The sequence below is a fragment of the Lipotes vexillifer genome, unplaced genomic scaffold, assembly GCF_000442215.2.
Source record: "Lipotes vexillifer unplaced genomic scaffold, Lipotes_vexillifer_v1.1 scaffold124, whole genome shotgun sequence".
Classification (NCBI taxonomy): domain Eukaryota; kingdom Metazoa; phylum Chordata; class Mammalia; order Artiodactyla; family Lipotidae; genus Lipotes; species Lipotes vexillifer.
This window is the reverse complement of record NW_006771308.1, coordinates 1,352,869-1,365,239: the sequence shown is the minus strand read 5'-3', so window position 1 is coordinate 1,365,239 and position 12,371 is coordinate 1,352,869. Positions and strand designations below refer to the sequence as shown.

The 12,371-nt window shown below is 39.2% G+C and overlaps 1 protein-coding gene across 1 annotated transcript in view; it reads right to left on the bottom strand.

Annotated features, from left to right (window-relative positions):
- The window catches only part of L2HGDH (L-2-hydroxyglutarate dehydrogenase), a 56,605-nt gene that overhangs the window by 23,335 nt on the left and 20,899 nt on the right, over positions 1-12,371 (bottom strand). The window contains exons 5-6 of the mRNA XM_007446616.1: positions 3,797-3,959; positions 2,278-2,312 (exon numbers count right to left, since the gene is read on the bottom strand). Coding sequence (XP_007446678.1) covers positions 2,278-2,312; positions 3,797-3,959 — 198 coding nt within the window. The remainder of the gene's footprint in view (positions 1-2,277; positions 2,313-3,796; positions 3,960-12,371) is intronic.

Here is a 12,371-nt window from a genome sequence, read left to right as displayed (position 1 = left end):
CAGGAATGCAAGTTTGAGTTACCCCACCAAACTAGGAACCATGACCAACTGAGATGCTTGCCAAGGGCAAAGGGACTATGGAATGAGTCGTGGAAGAAGGAAATTATAAATATCAGCTATGACCACATGACTGGTGACAGAAATGAGGAGTGTAGTAGCTATGGGTATTTCTTCCTTATTTTGAAATAAATATATTTGTCTATAAATTACCCAATTATTTCTTTATCCTCATTATTATGGACTGAATTATGTCTTCCCCAAATTCATACGTTGAAGTCCTAACGCCCAACGAGACTGTATTTGGAGACAGGCCCTTTAGGGAGGTAATTAAGGTTAAATAAGGTCACAAAAGTGGAGCCCTAATCTAATAGGAATGGTGTTCTTATAAGACAAAGAGATACCAGAGGTTGCTCTCTCCTGCTCTTTCTCTGCACATGTGCACACACAGGGAAAAGGCCACGTAAGGACATAGTGTGAAGACAGTCATCCACAAGCTGAGAAGAGAGATCTCACCAGAAGCCAACCCTGATGGCACCTTGACCCTAGATTTCTAGCCTCCAGAGCTGTGAAAAAATAAATTTCTGTTGTTAAAGCCACTCCGTCTGTGGTGTTCTGTTAAGGCAGCCCTAGACGACTAACACACCCATCTCTGTCACTTCCCCACTGTCTAACACCTCAACTTCAGTACTATCGACATTTGGGGCCAGATACCTCTTTGTTCTGGGGGCCTGTCTCTCACATTGTAGGATGTTTAGCAGAATCCCTGGCCTCTACCCACTAAATGCCAGTAGCATTGCCCCCCTTCTACTAGATGTGACAATAAAAATGTCTCCAAACATTGCCAAATGTCTCCTAGGAGGAGAAACTGCCTCCCGTTGAGAACTACTGATTTAATATAAGATGCTTAAATTGTGGTTAACCTTTTATCTCAGTATGTAAGTTGCAGGATCTCAAAGAGGGAGAGTGACTCAGCTAGAAAAGAAATGAACATTCATGATCAATAAAGTAGACTTCGTATCTTTTTTGGAGAGTAAGCATGTCTTCAGGTGTATGGAAGATAGTTGCACCTTGTGGATGGAAGCATAATTTTTCTACTCTCTTTATTTGGAAGTTAAATATGGTTATAAGGGGTGTGAATGGATGCCAAGTTGAAAAGGGATGGACTGCAGCGGGTTATACTGTGTCGATCTGGTTAAGCTGGGAACGACAATGGTTCCCTATACGGTTCCAGCTTAAAGCTGACCAAACAGGAATTGCATATGGTTTGGCAGGCAGAAGTACAGCAGCAGCCACTATTCTCTGAAGGTCATTCTAGTCCAATGAAGTGACAGACACCCACTGCAATGTAAATTACAGCTCCACATTCAGCTTCCCAACTACCGATCCTACTGATCAGGCACTGCTCCAGCCTACTGCTTGGGTATAGACAGAGGCAAGAGCCCCCCATATCTCCTCATGAGCTTCCTGCTTGCATTCCCACTTCAGCAGCTAGACACACGTGGCTTCTCAGACTGGCTGGAGATGCCTCTGATCTACCAACTCCCCTTCTGAACCTGCACTTCCCCAGATCCTTTAAAAATTGTGTAAGGGGACTTCCCTGGTGGTCCAGTGGGTAAGACTCCGCGCTCCCAATTCAGGGGGCCCAGGTTCGATCCCTGGTCAGGGAACTAGATCCCGCATGCATGCCACAACTAAGAGTCCGCATGCCACAGTGAAGATCCCGCGTGCCGCAACTAAGACCCAGCACAGCCAAAATAAATAAATAAAATTGTGTAAGGCCTAATTCCTATAATATACTCATTGATGACTCTACTCTCCTGACTGAACTCTGATCGTTCGATGAACATACAGCTAACGAAATGCTTCTATGCCATTCAATAATTCTTGTTTTAGACTATGAGAAGATGAAGAAAAGCAGTCCATCTCTCTCTGCACAACCTGCTCCCTGCCCCCAAAGTCTTCTCATTAGCAGACAGTTAATAAGTTAATGTAGATAAGTAGGCAGAGCAATAAAACTATCAGTTTTTATTACTCTAAGTGCTTATAATCCTATCCTTTGCTGGCACAACCACTTCATGAAGACATTTCCAAGTTGAAAGCCTTCTTAGAATGAAAGCTGTTACACTGCTCTCAAAGGATTTCTCTCAGAATAACTTTTACATTAGACAAATTTCATTCAATGACATAAAATACGGCACTGTGGTTAATTCACCTTTTTAAGAAAGGAGATGACAGTAGATAAAGTAGATGAAAGTAGTTTTGCTTAAGAATCTTTACCTTTGTATTCCTTATAACAATTGGGTATTTCATTCCTGAAAAAAAATTAGTGAAAGATTTATTTTTAGCAAAAGAAAGCCTACATTAAATGAAATATTATTCTAGTAATAAATTTAAAGGATTGTCTCTGTCATAACCATTATTGCCTCCTACTTTTCATTCTAAAGTTTTTTACTAAGTAACAAGATTAAACTAGTTCATATTTGACAATATACAAAACTCTGGCATGCTTTTAGCATATTTTATTTTAATTCATTTAATCTATACTTATAAACCATTCCCCATCCCAGCTCCAAAACAGACAGTCCCAGCTTTTCTGTGAACTGCAATCCTAGAAAACAGGCTATAAAATGGATCATCATAAATCAGTATGCATTTTCCCACAGAACTAATGTTATGACACTTGTTGTTCAAGTCTTGGTTATCTGAATCCTTGCGGATTCTAAGTTGTATAGAGAAGCAAGAGTTATCACAACACAAAATTTCCAATGATAAACTATTTATAAAATTAGTTCCCGGGCTTCCCTGGTGGCGCAGTGGTTGAGAGTCCACCTGCCGATGCAGGGGACACGGGTTTGTACCCGGGTCGGGGAGGATCCCACATGCCGCGGAGCGGCTGGGTCCGTGAGCCATGGCTGACGAGCCTGCGCATCCGGAGCCTGTGCTCCGCAACGGGAGAGGCCACAACAGTGAGAGGCCCGCGTACCAACAACAACAAAAAAAAGAGTTCCCAATCAGATACATGTGATCTCAAAGACCTATAAAGCATATGCACAGCAGGTAAAAAAATACGATCTACTTACTTATATCATAGATTTGATTGATTATGCTACCTGTCTAACAATCTCAATTATTTAACAATTTTGCTCATCATCTTAGAATTTAAAAGGACACTGGGAGAATGACTCAGATAGCCCAGATCTCCTTAAAAACCTGTCAAGAAAGAATGAACACTACTTTTTTTCTCCTTCAAATTTCCCAACAATGAATTTAAGGCTTAAAAATTAATTCATTTGGTTTAAAAGAAAATTTTGTCCCCAAAGCAAAACAAAACAAACTCTAAGTACAGGTTACAATGAAGGAACTGGGAGGGGGGGCGGTGGAGGGGGAGTTCAGAATGGCTGAGTCATGCCCTATCCCCAGACAGTCTGATTCAGTAAGACTGGGTGATGCTAAAATCTGCATTTTTAACAAGCATTCCCAGGGGATTCTGATTAACCTACTGGATAGGGAAGTGTTTGCGGGCTAATTTTCCATAAACAGCCTGGCAGTTCGGGATTTAGCACTAGTCAGAAGTGTCCCATCAGTGCCTAGTTCTATCAGCACAAGACTCACTAGAAGTCCCAGTTCTCCCATATCCGGTCTCACCCTCACCCCTTCTGTACCTGCCTCCAGCTCTGGGCCCTACTGTAGCCTAGCTTCTGGTGGCCCTCTTGCCAGTGCTACCCTAGTCAAAAACAGTCCCAAGTTTGTTTAGAAGTCAATTCAGTATTCAAAAGAAAAGACAAGGATTGCTTACCATCTTTACTTCTTGAAGGACTTTCTTTAGCCATTTCAATATCTTCTACTTCAAAACTGGTCAAAACAGAGCCACCTGCTTCTTGGAAATCCTGGGCAAATGACAAAGCCACCTGCTGATAGTCCACAATGCCAGTATAAGGACAATCAATAGCCATTAGACCCTGGCACAGAATTGTGAAAAAATCAAGACAATACAGTTAAAAACCACTGAGCATAGGTTGTGCAATAAATATAATTTTTGGCTGAATTTTTTTATTGTTTAAACTGATGGATAACACACAATTAGCCTTTCCTGGCAAACATCTGATAGTCTTAAAGAAAAATAAAAGTGCTCAATTCAATGCCTAAATTTGAAATTGAATACATATATAATTTGTCTAACAGATAAAAGAAATACTACTAGCTAAATAAGAAAACCTCAATAGCCAGGAAATAATCCTCCTCCTTAGAGGAGTTAATTTTTCCAGGCTCTTCCAGCTGCTACAATGAGTTTTTCTGTTTTATTTATACCTTACCCTATCTGATTGTGATTCTTATCTGATTCTGAATCAAACAGTGTATCACCAATTATATTTTAAACGAACTGTAGAGATTTTTCCCAGTAGTATATTATATGCCATGCACACTCAGTGAGAGCTCAGAGTTGTTCACAGTGTTTGCCGAGTGTTGATTTGATTTGCTGCAGAATCTATCTTCAAGACTACAACTACTGAATGGAGATTTTATGTGGTTAATTCAAACTTTCTCTTCAGGTAATATGAGAAAATAGGCTGGGTCTTTTGTTGCTATGTTGGGGTGTGTGGGTGTGTTGTCACTCAAAACATGTTTAAACTCTATAAATGAATGATCTACAACCATACCTATTTAATTTTTTGGAATAAGTATTGAATGTGCATTGGCTTTTCTAATTCTGAAGAAAAGGAAACAAGTAGCATTTCACAAAGTATTGACTACATTTTGGTGAATCCTTGGAAATGGCACCATTTTCTGTTGCCTTATTGTATATAAGAGTACATCAGTTCTCCCAATCAATTGCCCCTAAGAGGGTAGCCTGGTTCCCAGGATAAATGGCACCCAGAAGTTGAGCACGACAGGTAAATGCTGCTATCTATCCTCCTGTTTGGCCAGGACTGCACTGTTGTTGCAGTTTTACAATGATATCTGATAATATTATTTTAAATATCTCATCTGTATTCACTGCTCCACCCCTAACACAGTGCATTTACCTGCTTGGTCTTTAAAAGCTTTTGACTTTGCCACCCATCCCTGACCAATGCTTCCAAATGGCCAGATGACACTAAAGGTGAAGGCTCACAAAATGCCTCACAGTCTCTTTTCACAAACTGAACATAACATTTGGCAAACTTCATCATTTTCCTGACAGTCTTGCTTCCAGAATATGACAGCATTTGCCAAGAACAGGAAATCATTCCTTCTGTTTCAATACAATCACATGTAAGATTTTACATTAGAACTTACATTGCCTGAAATCCCTAAATTCGCAGGTCATATAAGTATAATTCAACTTCAAACTACAAATGGTATTTGGGGTACAATAACCTTGGAAGCTAACTTAGGATAATACTAAGAGTTTAGCTACAAAAAATAAGAGTTTAGTTACAAAAAACTTCCTTACATAGCATAAAAACTATGTGACAAGTATGATAACAGGGTGATAAAAACATGCTGTAAAAGTGCTTCATATCAACAGTTTTTTATAATCCCAAATATCCTCCTTATTCATCTTATACTCCTATAACCCAGCACATGCCTGACACACAGAAGCACTCAACTACTTACTGACTGACTGAACTTTTGAGGGCTGTCTTTAAACTTACTAGATTCCTCCCCCCGCCCCGACCTTCCCTAACAGGTTTTCCTTCTTCCTTCCCTTTCTAGCCTTGGCTGTGACCGTCCTCATGAGATGCTGGTGTGCCCCGCCTGTATGTGTAGTGGGGGGAAGGTGGAGCGAGTCACTGCTGCCCAGCAGTCAGACACTCTGGCCCAGGGCAGGGTTGGGGGACAGGCTGACTGTGTCTGGCAGCCAGCAGGCTGGGAGTGCACTGTCCAGGTTAGCAGGTCAGAGCTTGAATCTGAGGTTATGGCAGGTCAGGTGGCGGGAAAAGAACCAGGCAAGCAGGTCAGGGAAAGGTGGGAGCTGGAAGTCAGTCAGGAGGCTAGAGGAACAGAGGAACGTGTGCCCGACCAATAGTGCTAAAGAAAAGGCAGGCGATCACCACAGCTAAAGTCAGAGGAGGCAGTCAGGATTTACCCACAGCAAGCACTGTCAAGAGCTATCCTTCAAAGTCCAAGTTCACAGAGGCAGTTTAAAATTTTCCAAGATACTTCCCCTAGGGGCACTTAATTTTCTTCTTAAAGAGATCTGGTCCAAAAAGCCCTTTCCGAGTTCCCCTGACAAACTGTTTCTTTCTGGAGGGCCTGGAAGAAACAAATGTGACCCTATACCATGGAAATTTCGCCACCCATTCTTGGTAGTGGTGGTGAAGCTGGGGGAAAAGGAAGGAATTTACTCAAGACACTTCTATGAAATAACCAGAGTATATTTTCTACTATGTACTGCCACCCCTAAATATCAACACACCTAGAGACACTGATAACTATAATGTGACATTCTATAAAGCAGATCACTACTGCAGAGGACTCAGAGAAAACTAGGATATACCTCTTTTATGAGTTACACTATTTATTCATCTTTCAAGTGAGGGGTTCACTTCTGAGAAGATTTTCCTAGACTTTCAGACTAAGCTAAAAGCTCTCCCTTACCTTGGCACAAGACAGAGTATCAGTTCTATCAGAAAACTTATCACTGTATTAAAATTGTATTTTCTGCTATACTACAACTTCCTTCAGGATGACAACTATGTCTTACTCACTTTCATGTCTGCAGTGCCCAACATAGTGTTCGGCACATAGTAAAGAAGAAAATGTCAGTTAAACTGAACAGAAACATACCAGTTCTGAGTCAGATCTGGGAGGAGGGGACTCTTTAAGTTGTACGACCTTGGAGAATTACCTTAACCAGTTTCTTCACTTATAAGACACAAAAATATGCATGTACATAATTTGATTATCTATACACACATACTTCATCTACCTCATTCCGAGACACGTGAGGATCACACGGTCAGGTACACAGAACAATATCCAGATTCATCCTTAACCTTTATGACTTATGAAGAGTTGTTCTGTTTCTTTGTTAACAGTTAGGCATGATATAAAGAACCATAGGTCCATGTTTCTATTTTTTTTCTATCTTTAAAGTGTTGACAAGGATACATGACAGACAACGATTGTTGTTCCAGTTGATTAGCTGGAATCTTCCAAATACTCCAGATTTCAGTACTGCCACGAAACCAATAATCCTGTTTTCCAAACTCCACAATCAATATTGTTTTTACATCTTGACTAAATCCACAGTGGGGTCAGGGGCTCATATGTCCTTTTATTTATTTACTTTTTCACACCAACCTTAAAGTGTGAAAGAGCTTTTCATTAGTACATAAAAAGAGAAACACATGTTAAAAATTAGCATGCCTTCCTGGGGGAGGTTATAAATTGTTTTATTCTCAAATGGCAAGGTAATATTTGATACAGATCAGTGAGATTCTCACATCTTAATTTCACAACCAGATCCCATCAAAATCACATAAAGCTACAAAACAGCAACAGGTTTAGCTGTTTTATATTCAGGAAGCGCTCAATAATTTTTGTAAAGCACTGTTTAGATGTGAGTTTAAATGCTTCATTTTTTTTTTAATAGACTTGATTTTTTAGAGCAGTTTTAGGTTCACAGAAAAATTGAGCAGAACGTACAGAGATTTCCCATATACTTCCTGCCCCCCATATGTACAGACTCCTAATCTCTTTAATTTTTTTTTATACAACAGGTTCTTATTAGTTATCCGTTTTATACCTATTAGCGTATACATGTCAATCCCAATCTCCCAATTCATCACACCACTAGCCCCGCCACCACTTTCCCCCCTTGGTGTCCATATGTTTGTTCTCTACATCTGTGTCTCAATTTCTGCCCTGCAAACCGGTTCATCTGTACCGTTTTTCTAGGTTCCACATACATGTGTTAATATACGATACTTGTTTTTCACTTTCTGACTTACTTCACTGTGTATGACAGTCTCTGGATTCATCCACATCTCTACAAATGACCCAATTTCGTTTCTTTTCATGGCTGAGTAATATTCCATTGTATATATGTACCACATCTTCTTTATCCATTCATCTCTCGATGGGCATTTAGGTTGCTTCCATATCTTGGCTATTGTAAATAGTGCTGCAATGAACACTGGGGTTCATGTGTCTTTTTTTTTTGAATTTTATTTAATTCATTTTTTTATACAGCAGGTTCTTATTAGTCATCCATTTTATACACATCAGTGTATACATGTCAATCCCAATCTCCCAATTCATCACACCACCATCCCCACCACCCCGCAGCTTTCCTCCCTTGGTGCCCATACGTTTGTTCTCTACGTCTGTGTCTCAACTTCTGCCCTGCAAACTGGTTCATCTGTACCATTTTTCTAGGTTCCACATACATGGGTTAATATACGATATTTGTTTTTCTCTTTCTGACTTACTTCACTCTGTATGACCATCTCTAGATCCATCCACGTCTCAACAAATGACCCAATTTCGTTCCTTTTTATGGGTGAATAATATTCCATTGTATATATGTACCACATCTTCTTTATCCATTCATCTGTTGAAAGGCGTTTAGGTTGCTTCCATGACGTGGCTATTGTAAATAGTGCTGCAATGAACATTGGGGTGCATGTGTCTTTTTGAATTATGGTTTTCTCTGGGTATATGCCCAGTAGTGGGATTGCTGGATCATACGGTAATTCTATTTTCAGTTTTTTAAGGAACCTCCATAGTGGCTGTATCAATTTACATTCCCACCAACAGTGCAAGAGGGTTCCCTTTTCTCCACACCCTCTCCAGCATTTGTTGTTTGTAGATTTTCTGATGATGCCCATTCTAACTGGTGTGAGGTGATACCTGATTATAGTTTTGATTTGCATTTCTCTAATAATTAGTGATGTTGAGCAGCTTTTCGTGTGCTTCTTGGCCATCTGTATGTCTTCTTTGGAGAAACGTCTATTTATGTCTTCTGCCCATTTCTGGATTGGGTTTTTGTTTTTTTAATATTGAGCTGCATCAGCTGTTTGTATATTTTGGAGATTAATCCTTTGTCTGTTGTTTGTTTGCAAATATTTTCTCCCTTTCTGAGGGTTGTCTTTTCATCTTGTTTGTAGTTTCCTTTGCTTTGCAAGAGCTTTTAAGTTTCATTAGGTCCCATTTGTTTATTTTTGTTTTTATTTCCATTACTCTAGGAGGTGGATCAAAAAAGATCTTGCTGTGATTTATGTCAAAGAGTGTTCTTCCTATGTTTTCCTCTAAGAGTTTTATAGTGTCTGGTCTTACATTTAGGTCTCCAATCCACCATATATTTTTGTATATGGTGTTAGGGAGTGTTCTAATTTCATTCTTTTACATGTAGCTGTCCAGTTTTCCCAGCACCACTGATTGAAGAGACTGTCTTTACTGCACTGTATATCCTTGCCTCCTTTGTCATAGATTAGTTGACCATAGGTGTGTGGGTTTATATCTGGGCTTTCTATCCTGTTCCATTGATCTATATTTCTGTTTTTGTGCCAGTACCATATTGTCTTCATTACTGTAGCTTTGTAGTATAGTCTGAAGTCAGGGAGTCTAATTCCTCCAGCTCCATTTTTTCCCCTCAAGACCGCTTTGGCTCTTCAGGGTCTTTTGTGTTTCCATACGAATTGTAAGATTTCTTTGTTCTAATTCTGTGAAGAATGCCATTGGTAGTTTGATAGGGACTGCACTGAATCTGTAGATTGCTTTGGGTAGTATAGTCATTTTCACAATATTGAATCTTCCAATCCAAGAGCATGGTATATCTCTCTATCTGTTTGTATCATCTTTAATTTCTTTCAACAGTGTCTTATAGTATTCTGCATACAGGTCTTTTGTCTCCCTAGGTAGGTTTATTCCTAGGAATTTTATTCCTTTTGTTGAAATGGTAAATGGGAGTGTTTCCTTAATTTCTCTTTCAGATTTTTCATCATTAGTGTATAGGAATGCAAGAGATTTCTGTGCATTAATTTTGTATCCTGCTACAACCCGTATCCCCTGCATCGGCAGGCGGACTCTCAACCACTGCGCCACCAGGGAAGCCCTCCCTAGGTATTTTATTCTTTTTGTTGTAGTGGTAAATGGGAGTGTTTCCTTAATTTCTCTTTCATATTTTTCATCATTAGGTTATAGGAATGCAAGAGATTTCTGTGAATTAATTTTGTATACTGCATCTTTACCAAATTCATTGATTAGCTCTACTAGTTTTCTGGTGGCATTTTTAGTATTCTCTACGTATAGTATCATGTCATCTGCAACAGTGACAGTTTTACTTCTTCTTTTCCAATTTGTATTCCTTTTATTTCTTTTTCTTCTCTGACTGCCGCAGCTAGGACTTCCAAAACTATGTTGAAAAATAGTGGTGAGAGTGGACATCCTTGTCTTGTTCCTGATCTTAGAGGAAATGCTTTCAGGTTTTCACCATTGAGAATGATGTTTGCTGTGGGTTTTTGTATATGGCCTTTAGTATGTTGAGGTAGGTTCCCTCTATGCCCACTTTCTGGAGAGTTATCATAAATGGGTGTTGAATTTTGTCAAAAGCTTTTTCGGCATCTATTGAGATAATGATATAGTTTTTATTCTTCAATCTGTTAATATGGTGTATCACATTGATTGATTTGCATATATTGAAGAATCCTTGAATCCCTAGGATAAATCCCACTTGATCATGGTGTATGATTCTTTTAATTTGTTGTTGGATTCTGTTTGCTAGTATTTTGTTGAGGATTTTTGCACCTATATTCATCAGTGATATTGGTCTGTAATTTTCTTTTTTTGTAGTATCTTTGTCTGGTTTTGGTATCAGGGTGATGGATGGCCTCAAAGCATGAGTTTGGGAGTTTTCCTTCTGCAGTTTTTTGGAAGAGTTTGAGAAGGATGGGTGTTAGCTCTTCCCTAAATGTTTGACAGAATTCACCTGTGAAGCCATCTGGTCCTGGACTTTTGTTTGTTGGAAGATTTTTAATCACAGTTTCAATTTCATTACTTGTGATTGGTCTGTTCATATTTTCTATTTCTTCCTGGTTCAGTCTTGGAAGGTTATACCTTTCTAAGAATTTGTCCATTTCTTCCAGGTTGTCCATTTTATTGGCATAGAGTTGCTTGTAGTAGTCTCTTAGGATGCTTTGTATTTCTGCGGTGTCTGTTGTAACCTCTCCTTTTTCATTTCTCATTGTATTAATTTGAGTCCTCTCCCTCTTTTTCTTGATGAGTCTGGCTAATGGTTTATCAATTTTGTTAATCTTCTCAAAGAACCAGCTTTTAGTTTTATTGATCTTTGCTAGTCTTTGTTTCTATTTCATTTATTTCTGCTCTGATGTTTATGATTTCTTTCCTTCTGCTGACTTTGGGTTTTGTTTGTTCTTCTTCCTCTAGTTCCTTTAGGTGTAACGTTAGATTGTTTATTTGAGATTTTTCTTGTTTCTTGAGGTAGGCTTGTATTGCTATAAACTTGTCTCTTAGAACTGCTTTTGCTGCATCCCATAGGTTTTGGATCATCGTGTTTTCGTTGTCATTTGTCTCTAGGTATTTTTTGAGTTCCTCTTTGATTTCTTTAGTGATCTCTTGATTATTTAGTAATGTACTGTTTAGCCTCCATGTATTTGTGTTTTGTACATCTTTTTCCCTGTAATTGATTTCTAATCTCATAGCATTGTGGTCAGAAAAGATGCTTGATATGACTTCAATTTTCTTAACTTTACTGAGGCTTGATTTGTGACCCAGGATGTGATCTATCCTGGGGAATGTTCCATGTGCAGTTGAGAAGAAAGTGTAATCTGCTGTTTTTTGGATGGAATGTCCTATAAATATTAATTAAATCTATCTGGTCTATTGTGTCATTTAAAGGTTGTGTTTCATTATTAATTTTCTGTTTGGATGATCTGTCCACTGGTGTAAGAGAGGTGTTAAAGTCCTCCACTATTATTGTGTTACTGTCGATTTCCTCTTTTAGAGCTGTTAGCAGTTGCCTTATGTATTGAGGTGCTCCTCTGTTGGGTGCATATATATTTATTATTGTTATATCATCTTCTTGGATTGATACCTTGATCATTACATAGTGTCCTTCCTTGTCTCTTGTAATATTCTTTATTTTAAAGTCTATTTTGTCTGATATGAGTATTGCTACTCCAGCTTCCTTTTTTTTTTTTTTTTGCTTTATGTGGGCCTCTCACTGTTGTGGCCTCTCCCGTTGTGGAGCACAGGATCCAGACATGCAGGTTCAACGGCCATGGCTAATGGGCCCAGCCACTCCACAGCATGTGGGATCTTCCCGGACCAGGGCACAAACCCATGTCCCCTGCATTGGCAGGCAGACTCTCAACCACTGCACCACCAGGGAAGCCCCCAGCTTTCTTTTGATTTCCATTTGCATG